Below are 26,825 nucleotides of genomic sequence, written 5' to 3' on the forward strand. Positions count from 1 at the left end.
CAGACGAGAGCATAGTGAATTGTATGAAAGTAAGAAAAAAAAAAGTAAAAGATCATGACCATGGATTTTAGTGGAAAAAGGGATGGGATATGCAGTTAAAATTAAAATCTCTTTCTAGAGAAGTAAAACTATGCATTGCTATAGGGGAGTGCTGAGCCAGGGTGCAGAGTATAATTTTGTCCCAAAGGCAATGAGAATTGGAAGGGGAAAAGTACATTTAATATTGCCAAAAGATAGAGAATAACGTATCAAATCGTTTTTAAGGGACGAAGGTTGCGTTACTTGAAGGAATGGGAGAATCTCCCCGCTTTTTAATTTAAAATATAGATGTTCTGCGAGCCTCTTCATCTGCTTTGTACACTATGTACGCTGTGCGAATGTAGTCGCGATGTGAGTGGTAAGATGGCGTCTCTTTGGCTTCAGCAGCTTGCACTCCGGCATGCGACGTATGAGCTATCCAGATATATTATACAGATCAGTGAAGTCCCCCTTGTCATAGCTATCTCAGGCAATGCCTGTTACGACGGAGTATAAATTATTTTGAGAATAAAGTAAAAAATTATCGAGAAAAACCTGTAACTTTATGTAGCAGGCATTGCCTGAGACAGCTATGAAAAGGAGGGACTTAAGTGACCTTTGAGAAGGGCTAGAAGAAGGGCTGTTTATGTTAAACTGATCTATTTTGCTGCCACGTTATAAATAAAAGCTTGCCTGAAGCAAGAGGAAAGTTTCCTTCCTTCCTGAAGAGCTATGCTCTATTTTCCCTCTGGCACGTATGACACGATGACATGTAATATTACTACTTTATTCTCGGAAATCTCCGACTTTATTCTCGTAATACTACAACTTTTTTCTCATAAATACACAACTTTTTGGGGGGTAAATTTCAGACTTTACTCTTGTACATATATGACTTTTTTTCATAAATTTCCGACTTTATTCTCGTAAATTTTCGACTTTGTTCTCGAAATCTCAGTTTATTTTTTTTTCAATGTGGCCCTAATAGTGGCAATATGTGGCCATAGCAGTTTTATGTTTGTTTTGCTTATTTGCACATTTTACATTATTTTGCTTAAACAATTGCATGTAATAAAATTAAATAATTGTATTATTTAGTTAATGTTGTTGTTATTATTGAATTGAAATTGTTATTTATTGCATATACAGGTATATATATTTAGCCAATAACCAGAATTTACTTCCTGCCACGATAACGACAGCACACTCCAGTCCGGTAGGTGACGGTAGTGCACCAAATTGCGTGGAGGCTGCCGATCAAGCCAAAAGAAGCAGCCTCCTCCGGGACATATCAGTCACCACTCACCACTATTGTAGTGTTAAATGTCGTTGGGCATTTTGGAAGGTACGGTGGTGTGTCTTTGTGGCATGTAGATATCTACAAATAACTAGTTGGTGGCAATGCAGATCCTCACTCCTCACGTGTACTGGGCCCAGCGTCATGGAGAGATATTACTCCGTGTGGAATTGATTGATGCCAAGGTAACACTGTCCACTTCGTCTCGCTAGCTGCTTCATTTCTGCCTTTATTTGATCATACTCCTGCCCAACGTGAAAAATCCATACTGATACATACGTAGGGATCATGTTTACTGCGCTGTGGAATTATAATATTTGAGCGGACGAGCATGTTGACCAAAAGAGTCAGCTGAGAGCAGTGGTGTCCAAAGTGCGGCCCTGGAGTAATTACGACGGTGGCCGATAAGGTCGAACGTGCACTTTGTTTCGTTGTCATTCTAATGCGAACACGAGCCACGTAAATCGTTGGCTCAATAACGGGATGGGTTGTATAACAGTCATAAACGGTTGTCATTTTGGGGTTTGAATGTGTTCTAGCCATTTTCAGCATTTTTCTTGAAATGTTTTTTTGGTCCCTTCCATTCAGCGCGAAAAGTGTATGTAACCAACTCGCGCACACAGTCCATCAGTATCATTAGACAGCATCTGTAGGACCAGTGTGCCATAAATGATGCATGACTTTTTAATGGAATTACTAGCTTGAGATCAGGCTCTCAGGTGAAACCTGTGAAACAGGATGACAGCAGCACCTGGCAAGTTCTACTTGAGTGGCCGGATGCGAAAGTATACTGTATTAGTTACACCCTTTAGTCAAACAAGACAGGCAAACTCACGATAGTTTTGAGTGTTGTGTCTTCTTTTAGAGATCCAGCTTGGGTCAGGTTTACTTCTCTGGTCTCCTAAAGTGCAAAGTTTTGTGTTTCAGAATCTTGAAATCAACCTACATGACAAAACAATGCAGTTCAGAGGTTTGTATGAATATTCACGCTGTATTCTGCTTCAGTGACATACAATGGCAACATAAAAGGCGTAACAGAGTGATTGGATATTCAAGTGCTATTATTTTCCACAGCACAGGGCCATGGAGCTAAAGGAGATAATGAATACAAGTTTAGTTTGGAGTTCTTGGAAGCCGTCAGACCTGAGGTATTATCTGTTTCAGTGCATTATTAGTACTTATTGCTCATTTTACTTTCCTGTCTTGAACAATCTTGGTGCAAGTCCACCCTGTCAGGCCAGCTGCTCAAAGTCCAGTGTTTTCCACATAGTCATTTTTTGTGGCGGCCTGCCGCAAATAAATTTGGACTACTAAAGATAGATTTGACGATACTTTTTTTTGTTTTTTTTGGCACTACCTGTTTGCCCTCACTCACATACACAACAATTCAATAAAAATAAAATAGATAAATAAATAAAAAATGAAACCAACACCCGTAAGTCAATAGGCAATAAGAATAAAATACAAATAAATATAAAATAATTAAAAAAAGAGCTAATGTCAGAGCTTTTTGCTTTGAAATGTGCATCACTATTCTGCCGCTGCACGAAATGAAACTAACACCCATAAGTCAATAAGTTCATGTTCCGTTGTTAAATAATTTTAAATAATAAATATAAGATAACTAAAGTGTAACTATGAACTGTAAAAACATAAAATAGTAGCTGAAAAACATAAGATAATGTCGGAGCTTTTTGGTTTGAAATGTGTCTTACGTGACAAACAAAAAAGCATATAAGATGGCAATTAATATTTCTCAAATATAGAAAAATAAAATAAATGTACATAAAAATTTTGTTTTGAAATGTGCACGCACGTACGTCTGCCGCTGCACAAAATGAAACCAGCACCCGTACGTCAGTAAGTTTGTGTTCTGTTAAGTAATTATATAATAAATATAAGATAACTAAAATATAAATATGAAATGAAATGTAAAAAGATAAAATACTAATAACTGAAAAAGATGAGATACTGTCAGAGCTTTTCGGTTTGAAGTGTGTCTTATGTGACAAACAAAGAAGCATACTAGACGGCAGTGACTCTTGTAATCATGGTCATGTTGCGTCTTTACTATGTCCCGTTCAGATCGATCATAAGTCAACACAGCGTCAGGTGGACATCAAAATCAAGAAGCAAGAGGAGCGCTGGTGGGACCGACTGACGCTGCAGGAGAAGAAGCCTCTTTTTCTGGCCCCTGACTTTGACCGCTGGCTGGATGAGTCTGATGCCGAAATGGAACTTCAGGCTAAGGTAAAAAAATAAAAAATAAAAAAAACAATAAAAGGAACTAGTCTGCTTAAATTCTCAAACAACCAATCTCTTCAGTTCTAGAAATATTGTCCTTGTCCATCATCGGAGGACCTGCATGTCATGCATGTTTGCACAGTTTGAGCTAAACACCATTAGAGTCGTCCCTGACCACATTGCTGTTCAAATTTCACAACTTCACTTTTGTCACGGTTTTTCACAAATATATGCTGTTCTTTGGGTAAATACGGTCTATTATTACTCCCAAAGTATGCGTATTTAAGCAAATGTTATGTATTTTTGCCTAAATTAAATATTTTCAAACATTAAAATGGCTAAATGAACTAAAATGCAAATATAAGGCATTGCAAAGATGCATTCAAAGATGTTGATGAAATGTAGTATTCTGCAGTGGTCACTAGGTGTCAGTAGGTTACTGTAATGTTCGGCGAGACACACAAGGATCAGACTTGATCGCCAGAACAACAGGCTTTTTTTGCAGGTTGGAATTATCTCACAACAGGCACAATAATCCCTAGTAAAAATGCTAAATAAAAACGCTTCTTTTGTGGCCGTAGGGAAAGCACTTACAGTAACACGCACAATCACGAGGCTTATTTACTCTTATTTTGTCTACTATACTGGGTATTATGCGTGTACAGGTGCTATGGGGTGTTATTTCGTGTCTAGAAGGCTCTAATAATTCCTAATAACTGTATTAGGAAAAAAAAAAAAATATATATATATATATATATATATATATAGATTTTAATCGTTTTGATTTTTTTTTTTTTTCCCTAATTTCCTTTCAGGAGGAAGAAAGGCTAAACAAGATATGTGTGGAGTCAAGAGTTCGTAAAGACCGTGAGTCATGTTGAGCTCCTCACCGGAAAACAATGCAATTATCAAAGACGGTGCCTTCATCACTCAACTTTTTTTTTAACTTGATTTTCTTCCCCATAGACTACCTTGGGCTGAAGAAAGGCTACTTATTTATGTACAACCTGGTGCAGTTCCTTGGATTTTCATGGATCTTTGTCAACATGACGGTTCGGCTCTTCATTCTTGGTCAAGGTTTGTAAGACGCTGCTACCAGAGGGCAAGGTTGATGGGTAGATGCAGCATGCCGTTCCTTCAAACTGATGTATAATAGCAAGGGTGTAGAGAGAATTTATTGCCTTACCTTAGTGCTCAGGAGTGGTTGCTTTTTCTGCTGTAACAGTGACTATCTGTATATGTACTAAATCTCCCATTTTTCACATCTTTTGTGCCTGGGCCCAACCGCTGTGTGGCTCCGAAACTCTGGGGCAGGAGGTGCCCATTGCGTCGACCGTGAGCTACCGGTAGATCGCCGAGATAGTTTGGGTTGGTTGCGTAAACGTCACTTTGTAGATGTCATATGATATCAGTCAGCTGACATGAAGTTCCCCTCCTGATTAGTTTTTGGTCCTTCGCGACACACTGAGATGGATCTTTCATCTTTTATTATTCTGATTACGGTTAAACTATTATTGGTATTAATGTTTCTTATGTTCTTATTCATTTTCTTGTGTTTTCTTTCTTTTTTGGGAGAATGAACAGAACAAGAATTTCATTGCATAGCAGAACTACCTGTTTTACTGTGCATATGACGGTTGAATTGAAACTAACTTAGTGGTAGTAGTGCAACAAAAGTGACCTGTTCACTTGTAGCGGCTAGTTATGTAGCAAAAAAGTGTATTGTTTGATGGCTTTGCTTCGCGTCATGAACTCCATTACAGAAATCAATGGGGTTTTTTTTACACTTCGGCTTCTTAAACTATTACTTCATGAAGTGGAAAATGTGCCCATTGCTGAAACCTTTTTAATATGTTGCCTTGACTTCGGCTGCATTGTCTTTTGCATAATCATTTTCAATTCTTGTATATCGGTAATGTTTGACAGCAGATGCTAGCTGGATGTAATACATGAACTGTGTCTCCTAATGAACGTTACGTAGCTATTTTGATTGACATATTACCAGTACTCAGGTTATGTATACAACTATTGATGAATTATGTGTGATTATCTTTATTGCCATATTGAATATAATTATGGTATCGACTACTTTGATTACCTGTAAACTTTGACAATGTGAATGTGAAATACTAATCATTAATATTTACAATATAATTTCAAAGTTTGCCGGTTAGATTTTATATAGTATGTTATATGTTTTATAGAAAGAGGTAGATCATTTTGGCTTGCAACTTGCATGCTGAAAAGGTGCGTGCAGCCCTGGTATACATGTATCATGTACATAAGTACGTACTCATATTTTTCATAAATATAGTAAATACTTATTTTCTATATTTATAGTAGGAGGTAGATCTTTGGGAAAGTAGCTCGCAGGCTGAAAAGGTATGAGCACACCTGCTCTAGGGGGTGATTTTGATCGTTTTAGCTCAATTAGCTATGTGGGTTTCTCATCAATGACGAGGAGAATGCTGCAAGCTAGTAGCGAACTGTCACTGGTCAAATGGATAACATAGATTTCTACAGCGCTTACATGCGGCGGTAAAGTTTTAATGTGTATTAATGACATCCGCTTTGGCTCTTGTGGTTATGATTCTCCTCAGAGGCACAGAAACAAATTGCATTGTACTTCTGCAGCGTCTACAATACTTTTGATACTACTTTAAACTCCGATGTAAATTGCTTCGACTATTTAAAAACAAACCCTCCGCTACGCAGTGAATTATTTTAAATTCATGAACTACATGTCAAGTCGACTAAATTGTTGAACAGTCGTTCCTCGCCATTTTGCGCTTTCACTTTTGCGGCTTCACTCTATGCCGTTTTTTTCCCCAAATACATGCAATAAAAAACATGCTGCGGTTCCTGGCAGTTTTGCATTTGACTATGGCCTATTGCGTGTGTGTGTGTGTGTGTGTGTGTGTGTGTGTGTAATTAGCATGAACAAGTACAGTATGTAAGTATTATTACCATATTTTCCCGACTATAAGTTACACTTTTTTTTTTCCATGGTTTGGGTCCTGTGACCCTGTGACTTGTATTCTGGAGCGGCTTATGTTTTTTTCACACTGACAGCCGTGAGAGGGCGCTCTATAGGCTTGTAGTGATAATCAACATCTGCTACATTTTAAGAAAGAACGTGTTTCGCCCATTTTCAGTTTTATTTTCAATACATTTTTCTGATATGTAAAATAACGTACCGAAAAATAACGCTACTTCGGTAGCAGTCCACATGTAGCTTCTACTGTATATCGCCAGGTTTGTTATGATGCATCTGCAAAACAAAGCGGGCCAAAAGCTAGATAGCCACAGCTAAAGGAACAAGTTTTCACATGGGTGCTTGAAGAACGTGCAGTTACGTCATTACACCCAGGTAGGTGCCAAGGCGATGAATATAGATGACTTTGCGGGTTGTTTAGTGTATAGTTATCTGAATGACTACATGTTACCTTAACGTACCACCTGTCCAAGTTATGTTAACAGACGCCAGTTTAGCCTTTTCTCCATTTTGTTGTTGTTAATATAACTTGCCGTTGTCTGTTATTGGTCTCTGATTTTATCAAATAAATTTCCCCCCAAAAATGCAACTTACACATGGGTTTTTTTTCCCCTCTTCATTGTGCATTTTTGCTGGTGCTACTTATACTCCGGAGTGACGTATAGTCCGTAAAATACAGTACTATATAAAGATGTAGTAAGCGTATCAAATGAAACAAACCGTAGGCTAGGGGTATGTCTGTCGGTGTTGCCTGGACTCGCGAGAAACAAGCGACTAGCCTAAAACAACTTGCAAGCCACTTTTCCAAAAAAACATGCACAAAGTCACTTAGAATAAGCAGACCTGGCAACACTGAAGTGTGCATGTGTGAGTCTATATTATGTCATATTTTTGTTTTAAGTCTTTTGGGGTAATAAGAGAGTGACTATAGGGGTGTTATTTACTGTCTAGAGTGCTCTAATGTTAAAAAACATATTGAGATGGGCGTAAACAGGTTTTCTTAACGATGAAAATATTCTATTTATAAATAAGGAATCAGACTTTGCAGAAATTCACGTATCACGGTCGGATGTGGAACCAATTAGCCGCCATAAACGAGGAATGACTCCACAATGGAACCCATCAAAGTTGACCAAATCATGAAATCCTGGTTCACAAAGTTCTTTTTATTACTAGAATATGCCCCGCTTAAGGTAAGCTCAGCATAAAAGAGACCCAAAAGTGGTCATTTCCATCAAAAATCCTCCAATTTGCATAATTGGCCATGAGACATGCTTTATAGATGCTGTGAGTGGGACAAAAAGTGAGCAAAAAACTTGAAAACACAACACAAATATGTTTAGAAATGCAGTGGAACATTGATAAGTGCCATTAATTAGTTCCAGAAGGTCTGACTCTAACCAAAATGGGCTCAAACTGAATACATTTTCCCCTTTAGAAAGAATGTAAATCCAATTACCGGTAATCCGTTACAGGAAGCCAAAAATGTTTAGACAAGGCATGTTTTTATAGTTCTACAATTATAGTTTTACATGCAGTAAACAATTGGAAATGCATATAAATACTGTACACATAAATGATGACTGACACGGATAAATGAACATTTAAGGTTACTTTTACCTTCATTGAAGATGTGATTCTTGATCTTACTGTTCCCAAAGAACAATGTGGCAACGAGACTCAACACGGGACACCACCTTCCTGTTTTGCCATGAGTTATTTCTCGAATTCAGTAGTGTTTCTCACCTCCATCCATCCATTGTCTATGCCGCTTATCCTAATCAGGGTCGCGGGGGTATGCTGGAGCCTATCCCAGCTAACTTTGGGCGAGAGGCGGGGTACACCCTGGACTGGTCGGCAGCCAATCGCAGGGCACATATAGACAAACAACCATTCATGCTCACATTCATACCTACGGACAATTTCTAATTGCCAATTAACCTAACATGCATGTTTTTGGAATGTGGGAGGAAACCGGAGTACCCGGAGAAAAGCCACGCGCGCACAGCGAGAACATGCAAACTCCACTCAGAGATCATCTTGTGTTTACCTTGTGAAAAATGTCATTTTGTTGAAAGATTAGACAGTAGTTTTAGATGAAATTGAACGATCATGAGTGCATTGAAATGGATGAAATGTTTTCACGGATGTTCTGATTGAAATGGTACAGAAACATGAGTTTAGCAAATGACCAGGATTATGTCAGGACATTGTTTATAGCAGTTTGTTCTTCTCTTTACGCTCCACAGATTCCTTCTATGACACCTTCCACACCACAGCTGATATGATGTATTTCTGTCAGATGCTGGCCGTGCTGGAAGTCATCAACCCCTTGTTAGGCTTGGTCAAGACTGCAGTATTCCCCGCCATGATCCAGGTAAAGAAAGGAAGCCTGTTCCAACACCCAGTAAAACGTGGTTACCGTATGTTCTTCATATTTGTAATCGTCTGATAATAATCTCTATCCTGTCACAGCTGGCGGGGAGGAACGTCATTTTGTTTGTCATCTTTGGCAGCCTGGAAGAGATGCAGAGAAAACCTGTTGTCTTCTTCGTGTTCTACCTGTGGAGCACCATTGAAGTGTTCAGGTTAGCTCACCGCTCCTGCTGATGATGCATACGCTGGCTTGACCATGGCTTCCTGGTGGCAGGTACCCTTTCTACATGCTGGCCTGCATGGGCATCCAGTGGAAGCTGTTGACGTGGCTCAGATACAGCCTTTGGATCCCTCTGTACCCACTGGGGGTTCTTACTGAAGGTTAGCACCGCCTGGTGGCTGGGATGATTACAGGCAATACAAGTTATTTTTTGACGGAGGCAGCTTGTCTTTATGTGGATTTGTCCAGCGGTGGCTGTGATCCAGTCCCTCCCCATCTTTGATGAGACCCGCCTGTTCAGCCTCCCCCTGCCTGCTGTGCTCGGACACTCTTTAAGCTTCTCGTACTCTCTGCAGCTCTACCTGGTGATCATGTTCCTGGGTAAGGCATCCACCACACACCGCATAAGTCATTGTGTTACATTTCCTTATCTAACCAGCTAATTTCATGGCTACCGTACGTGCAAATAATTTTTTTATTTTTCCTGGCGATGTGTCAGTCCTCCTAATTTCTCCAGGATGCTCCCGTATTTTGCTGCTCTTTCCCGGCACCCTCCCGTGTTAATAGTTTCCCATCTTTTAACTTTCATGGGAATTTTTTTTTTTTTTAAATCTAGTATTTCCGGTACTAAAAAAATGTATACCGCCGAATCATCACACCTTCAGGTCCGCTCTGAAACACTCAGGCAACATTGGTGTTCCACTTCCTGTAGGCAGTAAAATCAGGCCTTAAAAATAAAAGCATGTCAGTAAAATAACATTGTTGCACCACGGTAGGCAGTCAGGTCTTTACATCATTTTTTGTTGATTTGTTGAAACACATTTTAAATACTCTTGACGTTCACATTGTGTGTCAATGCAGACGTTAGCACAACTGCATATATGCTTTCTTGATTCACTTTTAGCAACATCATGAATGGAATACGCTGTTTACGTTTAATGAGGTGTAACGTTTTGTCAAAGTACATGTTTTGGATGCAGCAAAATGCGTTTGGTGCAAAATGAGGTGTTATACTTCGGGAATTATCTTTATCACAAATCTTTTCATGTCACAGAATGATGATGCGCAAACGGTCTGCAATTGACATCAGATCGTGTTTCAACCCTGTTTCCCATGTTTATTCAACATGTTTGCAGTGTACTTTCACATGGCTATAGCTTCTAATCACTCGTGAGTGCCCCGCCTCCCCCCACTGGGACAAGGACACTGAATTGACAGGAGGGTTCACTCACTCCGTTCATTCCGCTATAGAACGCGCCCATGTGTTAAGGCGTAAGATGTAGCGAAACCAGCCTGTTCGGCAGAGAGAGAGGGATGAGGAAAACAAACACGCATGCACATGACAATATATCGAGGCCGGCAAAATTATCAAGTTTGTTCATATTTATCGTGTGGTTAATTGATTTATTGATTGCAGTGACAGACCTAATGTTGAGTAAATGGACTTGTCAGACAGCACCCTCTACTGGATTCATAGCTGGGCACTCCCCCACCACCCCAGCCTGCAAATACTGTCATCAAATCACTTTCTATTTAAGTTCCCATTAAAACAACAACAACAACAGAAGTTCTCTACAATTTAAAGCTGAGAAACGAAATCCACAAATACGCAGGCTAGCGAACTAGGCAGGGATCTACTGCAGTCTCTCCAGGGCTGCCGCCAGGAATTTGAGCCCCATGGGGGGAAAAAAAAATCACATTAGGCCTACCCGGACAGCACATCATCTCTATTTTTGGGGGCCCCTTGGAATTGGGCTAACCTTTTCCCTCTATACAGTGCCCCTGAGGCTCTCCATACTAGAATGCTCTTTTTCTTTTGTGTTTTTGATGTGTAAATATTTGTGTATGTATTATGCTTAAAGACCTCCTTTGCCTTTCTCTGGCGTCATGTCAGGCAGCTTTGCAGCCATCAACTAAGTCATAACCTTGTCTTCCCCAGGACTCTTCATCAATTTCCGATATCTACACAAGCAGAGAAAGAGACGATACCGATCAAGCAAACGAAAAGTCCACTAATGAAGCAGGACATCACTCACTGTGAGAGGCAATATGTTTCCGTTCCTTATTAACTTTTCCTCTACACACACACACACACACACACAACCTTCCTGGATGTTTTCTACGTGGGACTTGATGGCGTGAATTGAGTATTAAAAACATCCATCTAGTTTAATTCTTATCGATCTCTTGCTGTTCTGTGTGTGAGCAGCAACAGCCATAATCCAACCAATCCATCACTGGCAAATATGAACCCTTTTTTTTTTTTTTGGATTGTTTTGCAAACATTTAATATGAACTCTTCTTCATTTATTGGACTAGCACACTGTGTCGCTGGTCAGTGCTAACACACTCAAAAACACATGAAGCTCTTTGTTGTGGCCTGTTAAAGAATTCCTCTGTAGCTGAACAGTTAAGAACTGTGTGCTTATGAACATTTAATGTCATATTTGTAATTATTTAAGTATTATGACAAGGTATTGTGCTGAAAGAAGCGCTGGAATATTGATTCATACACAGTGTCCCTAAAGTCTGGACAAAATATACACATAAAATATTTGCGTTATGCAAAAAACATTTTAAAAAGTTGTATTCTTTTTCTTTTCTTTTTTAAAATAATTGTTAAATGGAATAATTAAACTATGTATATTGAATTAAACAGTTTTAATATGTTTTAAAATAATTGTATAATATATGAATTTTTGCATGTGTCCAAACTTTAGGGACACGCTGTACATTACTTGACCCAAAGAAGTCACACTAAAATGAACAAAATACTAACAAATAAAATACTGCAAAACAATGAGAGTTGGATATGGTGATCAATTTAATATTTTCATTTTTCTAGATATATATGCATATGCTAAGAAGTTATATATCCATCCATCCATCCATTTTGTATGCCGCTTATCCTCATTAGGGTCACGGGGGTATGCTGGAGCCTATCCCAGCTGACTTCAGGCGACAGGGTTTCTCAAAACATTTGGCATTTTAAAAGCAATTATCTTGAGAACTGCTATGTCTAGCTCAATGAAATTGAACAGTTTAGGTGTTGAACATCCTAAGTTTATTATGGGAGCGATTTCACAAGTGTTTAGTATGTGCACCACATGTGACACGGCTGCAACAGTCTGGGGTGACCGTGCGAGCACATTCCAAGACGCAAAATGGCTTCTCTTTGGGAAATGGCATGGCTCAACCGGTAAACAGAACAAAAATAAAACATTAAATGTTGAGCTGTTTCTATACATCCTGTGAAAATTCAAAGTTATTTCAAGAAGAATTTCCCAAATTATTGGCCTGCGAAATGATGTCAGATTTTTTTGGGACACCCCGTATATTTAAAGAGAAACGGCCTGCATTTCAGCTTTATGCCATTGGTGACAAATCATGCTGTTATTAATGTCAACAAGGCGTTTTTTTGTTTTCATGATTTCTTGTTTGTTTGTATTTTTGGAATACCGAATAGAGTACAGCAATTCGGAGGAGCCTATTATTAGTATCAATTTAAGTTTTTGCTTCCCTGATTTTTGAATTCCCCCCCCCCCCCCCCCCCCCCCCGTTGTCGACGGGGGAGGACATACATACATGGCAGAGCATGAATGAATAAAGTGATCCTCACAGGGGTTCGAATTATACCCAGGACAAAGGACAGGGCCAACCAAAACAGAGGAGAACCAGATGGAATGGATGTTCCTTCAACAAAGCAAGAGATTGCCAGCTTCCTACAATCAAAGGAGGTGGATGGGAATATCAACACCATTGACACTTGCGTCCCACTATATGGCAGAAACAACACCACACCTGTCGTCATCATCGTTGAGTTCACTAACAGGGAAATCAAAACTGCTCTGCTGAAACGTCTGACAAAACGCAACACTGACATCGACTTGAGGAAGCAGGGAAAAATACAAAGCATTGGAGCACCAACAGCAAAATCTACATCAAGCTAAACGGAGGTCCAGGAGAAGTAAGAGTACTCTTTGTCAAAGATATCAACGATCTGGATACGTATTAAACATCATATTACCATGACAATAAGGAAAAGGGCCTGCCCAACAAAGTACTCAAATTAGGAGCACTTAGTACACTCACAGTACAACATCAAAGATGGCAGGAAGCGGTTCTGGATAGCAACAGGAAAAAGCTGCATTTTTTTTTTGTCTGTTTAAAAAAAATAATAATATGTATTAGCAATGGATGTGATACGATTAGGATAGGATAGGATGGTATTAAATAAACTCTGCTTCTTCCTACTCCTTTTCGGACATATGGCATTGTGAATTGTAACATGAAGCATTCATTTAAACTATATGCATGTAAAAATAAATTAAATGATAACCTTATCTATAACCATAATATTTTGACTTTATTCCTGTAAAATTACTGCTGATTTTTAAGTTTGTTGCTGTTGCTGTTGTTTTGTTTCAGTTTTCTTTTTAAATTATATTTTTAGGATGCGCTGCAGGCCACAAATGGCCCTTAGGCCGCACTTTGGACACCCCTGCTCTCAACCCTATAACATGCCTTTCACAATATAACATTTTAAATTCAGTATGACACCTTAAGAAACATTTAAATTCATACAGTGTACTGTACACTTTAAGGTGATGTACATGCCCTTACACAACATCTTGTCAAAGCATCCTCCTGCTGGAAAATGTTGAGTGAATTGGCTTGTGAGACAGCACCCTCATAGCTGCAGCACTCTTTAACTTACAATTACTTACAATTTAAAGCAGAGAAAAGAAGCCATGAATGAATGCCGTCCCATGGATAGGCGGGGATCTATGCTATGCCGTGGGCCAATAACAAAAAACAAGCCACAAAACACCCCTGGGCCAAATTTTGGACACCTCTGTTATAAGGTATGGTGTATCTGCTTCTTGAACCACTCTTAACAATTGGAGACATCCTGGAATATGATAGTAAAATGCGGTAATGTAAAAAAAACTAAAACATTACCATTAGATACAATTAAAAAAAAAAAACAAGCCACACCTCTCAATGTACACGACCCAAATGTGAAGCAGACCTTTCGCATGTTCTCCCTAAGAATGAATGTCTTATTGATAGAGCGATATGTCTACAAGGGAAGATGAGAAGCTCCCAATCCTCTTAGTAGCATTATGCTGAGCCTTGTGACATGCGGCGTGAGCCATTACAGCTCCCCAAAAAACACAGTCAGCGACTCTCCGCGGATGAGGTAACCGTCAAGTGAAGCCGGTTCGGGGGCAGAGGAGCCGAGCAGCTGGCGGCACAGGTAAGACCGCTCCGTAGCCACCCCGACATTTTTGACCACTCTCTCTTTTTCAGGATGGGATATATAACTTTAGTCATTGTTTCGAGTATAAATAAAAACCCCGAGTGGCGTTTTGTTTAAAAATGTTGCCATTGAAATTATCATCCGTTTTTGGCTAGCTAATTAACCCATATTAGTGGCACGTGCGTCTTCTCTAACCGGTACGAAGAAACGGTAAATAAATTCAAATGATAACGAAAACGTGCTAAATTTATTTTAACAACTGTGTAGTCATAGTAACAGGTGGTGGTTTGCAGCTATGCACGAGAATAGACAGAAGGTAAGGGTGGGCGGATCGACAGTTCGATACCATGGGTCGTATCAGTTTAGGGACGATGCTTGCGTGATGAAATCGATATTTTTCAGGTGTTTTTTCCACAAATACCTGTGTTTTGTGTTGTTCATATTACATTTTTTATATTGATATATAAAGTATAAGTATAAAGTGTATATATATATATATATATATATATAAAGACACAGGAGGGCTTTGGGGACAAAAAGCCAAAGGATTGGAATGACAGTAGTTTTGCTTTAGTTATTTTGCTCAGGCAATTGAATGCATTAAAATGGAATAAGGGGATACTGATGTTATTTTGTTGAAATTGTTACGTTGTCTTATGTTATTATATGTATAAGATTTTTTATATTGTAATGTTGAGGCTGAGTCATGATGAAATCAGCCTTTTATTGGCGTCTCGGAAACAGCAGCGCTTACCTCACAGGAAGGCGCACTCCACCAGAGATGTGCGAGTCATGAACGAGTCATTCAAAACTCTCAAATTTTGTGCATGTATAAAAAGCAGGCTGCAGCAGTAGCTCTGCCCAGAGAGTCCCAAAAACGCTCTGTGCAGAGCCCAGAAAAGAGAGCGGCAGCACAGGACACAAAAGTATCAACAGTATCAAGACAGCAACTACTCTGCATTTGTATGAATCGGTGGTTCCCAAACTTTTCACAGTCGCGTACTAGGGGTGGGAATCTCTGACCACTTCACGATTCGATACGATTACAATTCATGCATTATCGTTGCATCGCAATTTTTTTTTGTTTGTCAATTTTTTCATGCTTAATTTTTTTCTATATATAATTTATTTTTACTCACTGTGCACTACTAAAACAAAGCATATTTTTAATGATCCACAATTAAAATACACATGAAACATATTCATTTACAAAGCATGAAAGCCCTACTTCTCAACAACCGAATATGGCCACAAATCCTTTGCAATAAAAGTTGCGATTGACTTTGTGATTCATTTCACCTTTTCCGAGTTGGGTGGAAAACGAGTTATCACCTGCTCGATGGTGCTCTGCTTGGCAGCAACTTCAGCTGGCTGTTTTTTCCTCCGGGTTCGGGTGGAAACGTGTTATGTGGTTTCTTATATTTGTCGTGTTCCCAAAATATTTTAAGCTTGTATGACAAAGCTTGCATATTGTCTGGCTCCTGTCCAGCTCATTTTTACCTTCAACTACGTGAAAGCCAAAGTGCTTCCAGATGCTCGTCTTAAATCCAGCGAGTGTGGGTGGGATTTTGCCCTCAGCCCTTCTGGTAGCGTCTTACACTTAAATGCACCACCACAAACTGTCTGGGCAGCACTTCTGCTTTATGTCTTTTTGTTCCATCAGCATCGATTATTGACATTTATTAATCGATTAATAATCGTCAATGTCCGCATTGCAATGCATCTAAGAATCGATTATTTCCCCCACCCCTATTGTGTACCGCTTCAGACATCTGACTGGACTTCATGTACCCTCTACTCCTGCACACTTAAAAAACATAAACCACACAAGGAAACATATTTGATATATTATTAAATATATTATATATTATGACATTATATTTAAAAAAACATGTCTTATTTTTCAACTGCACACACAGGCTACTAATTTCAAATGGCAGGTTTGTTTTCTGTGTGGTGAATTTATTTGTATGTGTATATCTATTTAAGTAGTGACAAGGTGTGGTAAGATGTGATGAACTGTGATCTTTAAGCTCTTTTGCTGTGCTTTGGTCTGCAACAACATGGAAATAATGCAGTACAATGCAGTCGGGATAGGCTCCAGCATACCTGCGACCCTAGTGAGGATAAGTGACATAGAAGATGGATGGATGGATGAAAAGAAAGACTCATAACGTACAGAAATCAATATGGAAATTAATTCAATTCACGAGGCTTATTACTGAGCTAAATGGACATATGAGCACATACAGCATGAGATGATGCACAGCAGCACAGAAGTAACTTTATTAAACCTCACCTCTGTGCATTTACGTGCAGCATTATCATATGTGAACAAGGACGAGGTGAAAGGAAGAATAGAAAATACACGTCTGTCTGCAGCATCGGCGAAAGTCATACACATAAATCTCTATTTGCGTCACACATGGTGTGTTCAAGGGCCGCCGAACAAAGTGACCGCAACGCCCGAAGAAGACACATTATTCGTGAAGCCTTGAATGTTCTCACACGTGCAAAATTGGGGCCTTTTTAACATAGTCAGTGCGTCCAGTCAACAAGCAAATGACAGACCCGCTCTCATTTATCACACAATATAAATGATCTTGAAAATTAAACACTTTTAATGCACAACATCATCGTGCTCATCAGTCCATCTAATGCACATAGAACAATGAACAACTTTGCTGTCACCTTGCTTCTGCACTGTGCTACGGGATGTGGCTGTTCACATGAGGCGTTCGAGCACAACACGTAAATCTCGGTGTTTGGAGCTAATGGAGTCAAGCCGTGTACACCTGGGGGTACACGCACCCCACTGTATCACAGACTTGACAAAGCAAAAGCTTCACTCCCTCAGCCTGCGACGAAGACTCGAGTTTCACTGAGTCATGAGTGTTCGATGGATACTTAAGTTTCACTGACTCACGGGTACGCAGCAAAGATTTGAGTTTCTTTGACTCACACGTTGACAAATACTTGAGTTTCACTGACTCACGAGTGCTCAAGGAAGACTCGAGTTTCGCTGACTCACAGGTACTCGAAGATTTTAATTTCGTTGACTCTCAGGTTGACGAATACTTGAGTTTCACTGACTCACGAGTGCTCGAGGAAGACTCGAGTTTCGCTGACTCACAGGTACTTGAAGATTTTAATTTCGTTGACTCTCAGGTTGACGAATACTTGAGTTTCACTGACTCACGAGTGCTCGAGGAAGACTCGAGTTTTGCTGACTCACAGGTACTCGAAGATTTTAATTTCGTTGACTCTCAGGTTGACGAATACTTGAGTTTCACTGACTCACGAGTGCTCGAGGAAGACTCGAGTTTTGCTGACTCACAGGTACTCGAAGATTTTAATTTCGTTGACTCTCAGGTTGACGAATACTTGAGTTTCACTGACTCACGAGTGCTGAGGAAGACTCGAGTTTCGCTGACTCACAGGTACTCGAAGATTTTAATTTCGTTGACTCTAGGGTTGACGAATACTTGAGTTTCACTGACTCACGAGTGCTCGAGGAAGACTCGAGTTTCGCTGACTCACAGGTACTCGAAGATTTTAATTTCGTTGACTCTCAGGTTGACGAATACTTGAGTTGCACTGACTCACGGGTGCTTTAGCAAGACTCAAGTTTCAGTGAGTCGTGTGTGCTTTACGGGCACTTGACTTTCACAGACTCGTGTACTCGACGAAGATTTGAGTTTCTGTGACTCACGGGTTCACGAATACTCAAGTTTCACTGATTAACGGGTGCTCAACAAAGGCTGGAGTTTCACTGCCACACGGGTGCTTGAAGACGATTCGAGTTTCACTGACTCACAGGTACGCAACAAAGATTTGAGTTTCTTTGACTCACGTTGCCGAAAACCCGAGTTTCAATGACCACGGGTGCAACTTGATGCGCATGTGCGAGTTTCTGCTCATGCGCTCTGTGACAGGTGACTTGAGTGATTCAAGTACCCAATTGCCTTATGTGAGTGACTCACAAGAAGTTGAATCTGTAAAAGAAATGTAATTTCCCACCACTAGGCTAGGCTTTGTATCTCTTCTTCTCTCTTGGACTTGTGGCTCTAACTGGCATTTAAATGCCACTGCCCCTTGTCGACCAACCCCCGAATAACATATCAGAACCATACACTATACTCCAGTCACTACAAGAGATTGTGAAATTGTTCACACATTTTTTTTGTTTCCATAAAATCTTTTATACTGTGTTTCATTCTGATTGTAATCATGATCAGCAACTGGCTTGAATCAATACCAAAATCTGTAGTATTACCCAGCCATATAACAGAGGTAAAAGTGTGCTATATCTTATTTTTTGTTGTCTTTTACACAGGTTGCTTCAGGATGAAAGACATTGGACACTTGCATGTGTGTCTTCCCACCACATAGCGGCAATTAGCAATGCATTGGACCTAAATTCCTGTTTGCACCATGAGGACGATAAACGTTCGCCCTCGTCAGAGGAGACTCAGGTGCAGTCGTCTCCTCTTCTTCATCTCAGGTGTGCTTTTGTGCTTCTTCTACTCTGTGATGCTGAGAGCCAAGTTGTCGGAGCTCTCCACCCAAGAAGGAGGTGGTGATGGCATTTTACAGGTCAAGACTCGTGAGGTAATTGCTCCCAATATGACACAGGAAGTGGTCAAGGCGTCGGGAAGCACCCAATCCTCTGTAGTTATCATCGTCAATCGGACGGATATGGAACAGTGCATCTATGTTGAACCCCAACCTCCTCCGACCACCACACCCCCACCACGTCCTCCACTCCGGCCACCTCACAGGAAGGGCGAATACCCAGAGGACATCTTCTCAGTGGAGCAGCGACGCCAAGGCTGGGTGGTCCTGCACGCCTTCGGGATGATTTACATGTTTGTGGCCCTTGCTATCGTCTGTGATGAGTTCTTCGTTCCGGCCTTGGAGGTCATCACACACAAGCTGGACATCTCCGATGACGTGGCCGGTGCCACCTTCATGGCTTCCGGCGGCTCAGCTCCAGAGCTTTTCACCTCCCTCATTGGCGTCTTTGTCTCCCACAGCAATGTAGGCATCGGCACCATCATAGGCTCGGCCGTCTTCAACATCCTCTTCGTGATAGGCATGTGCGCCATTTTCTCACGCGAGGTGTTGCACCTGACCTGGTGGCCGCTCTTCCGGGACGTGTCCTTCTACATCCTGGACCTCGTCATGCTCATCGTCTTCTTCCTAGACAACATGATCCTGTGGTGGGAGAGCCTCATTCTGGTGCTGGGCTACATCAGCTACGTGTGCTTCATGAAGTTCAACAGTCCCATCGAGCAGGTGGTCAAGACGCAGCTCAACAAGCACATGAGCATCGTCCAAGCGTGGACCACCCAGGAGCCTGATAAGGTCAGTCAGTCAGAGAGGGAACCAGTGTGCCTTTGGCCATCAAAGTTAAGATCATATAAGTCACAAAAGCCACTATTCCTGAGGTTATGTGCTCAAATGGTAACCATTAATCATTTATTACAAGGGTGGACAAAGCGGCACAGGGGCTAGCTCGTTTTTTATCGTCCCTCTGCATATTCTAAAAATAAAGTTCATTCATTATAAATAAGATAGATATAGGCCTGTCACGATAATTGATCAATTTTGCCGGACTTGATAAATTGACATGTGCATGGTGTTTGTTTTCCTCCTCTCTCTCTACCAAATAGACTGGATGACAGGATGGTTTACTCTGCATCTGTCTCAACACCTGAGAATGAATGAATGAACGGAGTGAGTGATCCCTCCTGTCATGTGGAGAGTCATCCAGTTTCTCTGCTACACGCTAGCGAGTGCACCACTTGCAAGTCGTGGGGTGTGTCGTGTCCTACACGATCGAATACTTTCTTCGTGCCTGCTGTGTATAAAACACAACCTGATGTCAATTTCAGCCCGTTTGTGCAACGTCATTTCGTGACATGAAAAAGTTTGTGACAAAAACAATGAAATAAATAATACAAAACGGTGGAACTTACGTTTCAGCTGCCGAAGTATAACACCTCATTGTGCACCAAACGCATTTTGCAGCATCCAAAACATGTACTTTGACCAAACTCCAAAAACGTTACTCCATACACAATATTGATAACACTGATCTGTATAATATATCTGGATAGCTCATACGTCGCACCCGCCCCTGCAAGCCGCTGAAGCCAAAGAGACGCCATCTTACCACTCACATCGTGACTACATTCGCACAGCGTACAGTGTACAAAGCAGATGAAGAGGCTCGCAGAACATCTATATTTTAAATTAAAAAGCGGGGAGATTCTCCCATTCCTTCAAGTAACGCAACCTTCGTCCCTTAAAAACTATTTGATACGTTATTCTCTATCTTTTGGCAATATTAAATGTACTTTTCCCCTTCCAATTCTCATTGCCTTTGGGACAAAATTATACTCCGCACCCTGGCTCAGCACTCCCCTATAGCAATGCATAGTTTTACTTCTCTAGAAAGAGATTTTAATTTTAACTGCATATCCCATCCCTTTTTCCACTAAAATCCATGGTCATGATCCTTGACTTTTTTTTTCTTACTTTCATACAATTCACTATGTTCTCGTCTGTACAAAATATGAGTCATAAAAGAGAGTGACTTTGGACAAGTTTTGAAGTCATTTAACATTTTGCTGATTTTTATTTTTAGTGTTATGAAATACAAATAACCTCTTTTCTGATATAGAAATATATTTTAACAAAAACCACAGGAATAATATGTGATAACCATAAGGTGTAATAACCATAAACACATACATCCACACACACACACACACACACAGAAAAAAACAACACCACTGAAACAAAACCACATGCTTTGAGTAAGACAATACGTTGTTTGCAATCTCAAACATACCGGTATGCATGTTCAGTAATATTATTTTCCAGAACATATCATATGAATGAATCCTTTTACGTCAGTCATTCTGCAGCAAAAAAATAATTGTTTATCCAAATGAAGGGTCATGCCAGGTCAATTGTATGCAAACTGGCTTGCTAACTGCACTGTATACAATGCCTGGTAAGCATCATGGAAGCACTGAGATTCTCCCATTCCTTCAAGTAACGCAACCTTCGTCCCTTAAAGAAATACATATATCATGATATAACAAAAAAGTACGTAAATTTCCTCGTAGCTATTATAGAGCTATATAAACGTATCAATTCTGGACATACATTTAATCAGAGGAATTTTACACGATCGAAAATATCAGAGATCGACAGTTGCAAAACCCTTAAATTATCAATCATAAATCTACATTTCAATCATACTTACAGGTGAAATGTTCGTCCACAGCCTTTGAACTGGCGATTTGTGCAGTTAATAGCTGCACATGCAGGCATCTTAAGGCAAAATTTGTGTCCAATCCGAATTAATAAAAGAAGTTCACCACGAATGCAAAAGCTTGTCGAGAAGTGTTTCTTGCGAGTGGCAATATGGCGGCCGTGTGGCTTCACAAGTCATCGCCAATGAGCTATCCAGATATATTATACAGATCAGTGATTGATAACAGTAAATCAAGGAAGTGTATATGTAAATGAGCTGACATCTGCATTGATACTCAAAGTGAACTTCAGAGTATTTCCGGGTTATTTCTCAGTTTTTAATAACGAAAGTGACTGATTCAAAATCAGAAATATTTGATTCTTATATAAGTGAGAGTCCATTTTATTTTCAGTGGGTTTTTTTTTGGTCTGTTTAATTTAGTCTGTTTAATTGATTTTATTTAAAAGTTGATATTCCAATTAAAATGTTAAATACTCTAGAGAAATTAAAGTTTATTGCTTTTGCTACGGTGTACTCACATTATGCCATATGTTATCATTACATTAATGAAAAAATGGTCTCAAAACAATGTTCACAGTACACCAAGTCCCCTACTAACGAACATCCGACGTGCGAACACTCGTAGATACAAACACAAGCCGACTGGTCTATTTTTTAAATTATTTTTTTCGAAAATTGCCACATTTTGTCATTTTAATTTTTTCTAAATACAAAGGCGCTATTTTTGTATTGCACGTCATTCCGCCGCTACGAATGGTGGGTAGCAGCATCCCTCTCGCGCGATGTTTCTCAGTTCGTCCGCACTTGTCGCTGATAACATCTTGGAGCACGCCGTTTGTGCCCCATTCGATACTTTACAGAGACGTTATCCGTTTTCATGGCTGCTAAATCGAGTGCAAGTGCTAGTAGTAGTGACAGGAAACGTCAAGCAATTTTTATGGAAACAAAGGTGGCCATCATCAGGAAGTTGGACGGTGGCGAGAAAATGGCTAATGTAGCGTGTGCTTATGGAGTGAATCGCTCAACCATAGGAACAATTTACAAAGGCAAGGTTCGAATTATGGAACATGTGAAGATTTCTGTACCAATGGCATCCACTATCATTACAAAAAGGAGTCTAACGGCGACAAAGATTTGTCCTTTCTTCAATAATTCCTCCTCCTGCTCCACCACTACCACCAACGTGTATGTATGTAAATATGAGTTTGGATGCAGTAGTAATATTAAACGAGGATAATTAATAAAAATAAAAATGATATAATACGTAATGATAAATGTTATTTACCTTTGAAGAGTGGTCGAGCATACGTCGTTGGTAGTGGTGGAGGAGGCGATATTGAAAAAAAGGACAAATCGTCGTCGTCAGACTCTTCTAAAAGAGGTAGTGTTCTGTGGGTGGTGTAGAATTAAGCAGGCCTATTAACTCTTCATAAACTTTAATCACACGCTCTGTCAGGGTTGTATCATACAGCTACAATGTAGCTTTCTATCCCAGGCGTCTGTTGGTCCCATTAGCAGTGTCACAGTGCCCTCTGCTGGTCAAGCATGTAGCAGTATAAATATGGACTTAGAAGGCGAAACACATGAAAATATAGACCAGTCGCTGTTACGTGCAGTCAGGTGGACATCCTAATATGCAGAGCCAGACACAATCCAGGTCAAAAAATAATATCTTTTAGTTGAGCAGGAACCAAGTAACAAAGGAATAGCAAAAACTGAAGTAGAACGGTGCAACTAAGGTAGTAAAACAAAAAGGCACCGTGGAAAAAGGCAAAAACTCACTGATGAGCAGACGGCGTCACAGGAGGCAAGGAGCACATGGAACAGACTTAGAAATAACAGCAATCTTAAGGCCAAGAGCACAGGGGCAAACTGGTGTTTCGCGGGCAGAATGCAAACCAGTAGTACAATCCCACATCCTCCTCCTGCAGCCATGTGGCTTAAGAGCCCTTGATGACCAAGTGGCTACAGGTGTGCCTCATGGCCCCGCCCACCTAGGGAGTGAAGGGATCTACAAAGAAACACACAGGTCAAAAGGTGACAACACCAAAATGAAACAGAAACCTAACAGTCGGCTTGTGTTTGTATTTCCGAATGTTCGCATGTCGGATGTTCGTTAGTAGGGGACTTAGTGTATTGGATTACTTTTAGCCTTTTTTTTTTTCCCCCCCAAAGTGAAAAACAAAGTTGTTCCTAGCATCCCTTGATTTTTCAGTATGTGGTCTTTAGTCTCAGATCTATGTGCTCTTAGATAAACAGCGGTAAAAATGCTGCCGAGTCGTGATAAGTCATCCACCAAACCGCTTTTAGGATGACAGAAGTTATTTATCTTGACGCTGTCATGCAGCAGTCAGCCTCAACAATGCTCTTTCACAAGAGCCGTAATACAAAGTGTATTTTCTGTGCTTTCATCTGCACACAGCTACAACTAAGTCCTGTTCACATCCAGCATAAGAGGGACACTGTGTTGCAGTGTGAGCAGGTGATGGCCAGTGTTTGTGTGTGAAGGTCTTTGATGCTGAGCAGAAAGGACTCCAGGTGTTGTCAGTGATGCAAACAAAAATACCAGCATTGGACTCCTAAATGACCTAATCTACAGTAAATGAATAAAGTGTTATTGCTATGTTGCTGCATTGTGTTGTAGACACATCCATTGTGGCACAGAGAATAAGTGGAGTCATTCATATTCAGAGCGGTGCTTCTGTATTTTAAGTATCCACCAGCACATTCTGCACTTAGCCTGAAGCACATGCACAGATTGCATACACTTCCTGACTGAAGTAGGCAGATGATTATTGCAATGCAAGATGTACTTAAACATATTTATCTCACACTTCCGTTTGGTAAAGACGAGGGATGTCACAAGACGAGACGATACAAGATAAGATTTTAACATTACTTTTAAGAAAAGTGCAATAAAAAAAAAAAAATGTATTGCAATCTACAAATTTAATTCCTACTGCGTTACACTCTTCTGCAATGTGTGTATGCTAGCGGTCCCGCCTCCACCCACTGACCCACCATCCACCAAAATGTGTCACGGTGTGGCTTACGCCAAAAAGGTTGGAACCCGTGATGCAGACTGACACAGCGCTAGTAAGAATACTATTTATTACACAAGGTAATAAATAACACAAAAATAACTACAAAAAGATAACTAAGGAACACAGGGCTTGAGCCAAAAACTACAAGGAACGAAAAACACTGCAAGGCAGGAAAAAGGCAACGACAAAAAGATAACTAAAGAACACAGGGCATGAGCCAAAAACTGCAAGGAACGAAAAACACTGCAAGGCAGGAAAAAGGGTACTCACTGAAACAAAAGGAGCTGCAGGAAAAAAGGTGCAGAACAGGTAGAGGCAGTAACAAATCACAATGGCAGTAAACACACGAGCAACGGAGACCAGTTGGGAGCCAAGGAATGAGGAACAGGAAGCAGGGATGGCAAGGGAATAACTGGCAACTAGGTTGTGGCTGGGAAGAGGTATATATGGGGAGCAGCAGATTGATCACAGGTGTCCCTGATTACTCATCAGTGCAGCCATGACACTGCAAGGACAAAACAGAGGCGGCAGCAGAGTGCAAAATCAACACAGAACATGACAATATGAACCTGAAGTTTGTTTTTCAGAGAGGTGCACCAAACAAATATGCACATTAGCACTTCATAAGTTCATCAAATCTTACCTTTATGCATTCCCACATGGTATCAGCGCTTGGGACCAAATATGAGGTGAAAGAAAAATGGAAAAATACAATATAGTAGTGTATCTTCCAAAATTGATATCCACTTACATAAAATTTGATGTAGTTATGAGGTGCTCTTTTACACATTTCAAATCCTGTAAGAATGACACTTTTATAGGCTAACGCCCACATCAATAAATGTAATCGTAGAATCGTACGGAATCGAATCGTACTGTTCTGTTTTTTAATCGTATCATAACCCGTTTATCTCAAGATTCAAGATTCAAGATTCAAGAGAGTTTTATTGTCATGTGCATGGTAAAACAGCAGTTATACCATGCAATGAAAATCTTATTCTGTTCATTCTCCCAAGGAAAAGAAAGAAAAACACAAGAAAGAATAAGAACATAAGAAACATAAACACATATACATAAATACCAAGAAATTAAGCAACAACAGAAGAGACATTAATGCAAGTAAATAATACAAATAAATAAATAAATAAATAAAGTGCTATGAGTGTGTGTTGCGTGTGGCGTGTCTGAGTGCTTCATTGAGAAGCCTGATGGCCTGTGGGTAAAAGCTGTTTGCCAGCCTTGTGGTCCTGGACTTCAAACTCCTGTAGCGTCTGCCTGATGGTAGGAGTGTGAATAATGAGTGTTGTGGATGTGTGCTGTCCTTGATGAGGTTGTGTGTTCTGCGTAGGACTCTAGATGTATAAATGTCTTGCAGTGAGGGGAGGGCTGCCCCAACAATGTTCTGTGAGGTCTTGATCACCCGCTGGAGTGCCTTCCTATCACGTGTTGTACAGTTACCGTACCAAACAGTGATGGAGGCGGTAAGGACACTTTCGATGGTGCATCTGTAGAAGCATCTAGATGCATATCCAATCGGCTATCATAAAGACATTTACATCCCTAGTAGTTACGTTGCTGTTGTTGTTTCAGGCTGCTTAGCGATAATGATGACGTTAAGCACATTGCCGACAGAAATCTACCCGACCTATTTTTCATAGAAATTACCTTTTGACTCTTGCAGATAACTGTGTATTGTTGTGAAGTGATCACAGTGAAGAGTGTGAGTGTTTCAAAATGACAACTAATGGGAGTGTGTCACCGACCTAACAGGAGAGTCAACCAACAACGCCTCCACCTCGCCCTGCTGCTATTGCTGTGACAAACAATGAGGATAAATCTAAACCGCAGTCAGAGGCACCTCAGAGCCCCGCAGCAAGCAAGCCACCAGATCGACAAGAGGAGAAGGACAGAAAACTTAGGGTACAAATATTTACTAATTTACTCATTTTGAAATTAAAATAAAAAGTATTCCTCTTGTGAAATGTACCATCTTGCCAAAAAGCCATTAAGGAGTTAAATCATTTGAATTCATGCTGTGGTTATAAGTTATATCAGAATTTACCAGTCATAATTACAC

At 40.2% G+C, this 26,825-nt stretch overlaps 2 protein-coding genes across 4 annotated transcripts in view; both read left to right on the forward strand.

Annotated features, from left to right (window-relative positions):
- The first annotated feature begins 1,259 nt into the window (after positions 1–1,259).
- LOC129178027 (very-long-chain (3R)-3-hydroxyacyl-CoA dehydratase-like) lies at positions 1,260–12,661 on the forward strand. Its single transcript, XM_054769681.1, has 11 exons — positions 1,260–1,500; positions 2,243–2,285; positions 2,390–2,463; positions 3,401–3,565; positions 4,375–4,426; positions 4,526–4,636; positions 8,804–8,931; positions 9,030–9,142; positions 9,205–9,311; positions 9,400–9,531; positions 11,090–12,661. The coding sequence occupies exons 1-11, from the start codon at positions 1,420–1,422 to the stop codon at positions 11,164–11,166; spliced, it is 1,083 nt and encodes a 360-aa protein (XP_054625656.1). The 5' UTR covers positions 1,260–1,419; the 3' UTR covers positions 11,167–12,661.
- A 1,558-nt stretch (positions 12,662–14,219) lies between these two features.
- LOC129178025 (sodium/potassium/calcium exchanger 1-like) overlaps positions 14,220–26,825 on the forward strand; it is a 31,351-nt gene continuing 18,745 nt past the window's right edge. The window contains exons 1-3 of one of the 3 annotated variants that reach the window (XM_054769677.1): positions 14,220–14,410; positions 18,750–19,780; positions 26,519–26,668. In XM_054769677.1, coding sequence (XP_054625652.1) covers positions 18,848–19,780; positions 26,519–26,668 — 1,083 coding nt within the window. In that variant the 5' untranslated portion in view covers positions 14,220–14,410; positions 18,750–18,847. The remainder of the gene's footprint in view (positions 14,411–18,749; positions 19,781–26,518; positions 26,669–26,825) is intronic. The other 2 variants (XM_054769676.1, XM_054769678.1) reach the window with 2 other exon arrangements.

Source organism: Dunckerocampus dactyliophorus, chromosome 3 (assembly GCF_027744805.1).
Source record: "Dunckerocampus dactyliophorus isolate RoL2022-P2 chromosome 3, RoL_Ddac_1.1, whole genome shotgun sequence".
Taxonomy (NCBI): domain Eukaryota; kingdom Metazoa; phylum Chordata; class Actinopteri; order Syngnathiformes; family Syngnathidae; genus Dunckerocampus; species Dunckerocampus dactyliophorus.

Coding starts and splice junctions, on each gene's coding strand:
- LOC129178027 (XM_054769681.1), top strand. CDS start 1,420: ATGCAGATCCTCACTCCTCACGTGTACTGGGCCCAGCGTCATGGAGAG. Junction 2,286..2,389: donor CAAAACAATGCAGTTCAGAG/GTTTGTATGAAT, acceptor TATTTTCCACAG/CACAGGGCCATGGAGCTAAA. Junction 8,932..9,029: donor TATTCCCCGCCATGATCCAG/GTAAAGAAAGGA, acceptor ATCCTGTCACAG/CTGGCGGGGAGGAACGTCAT.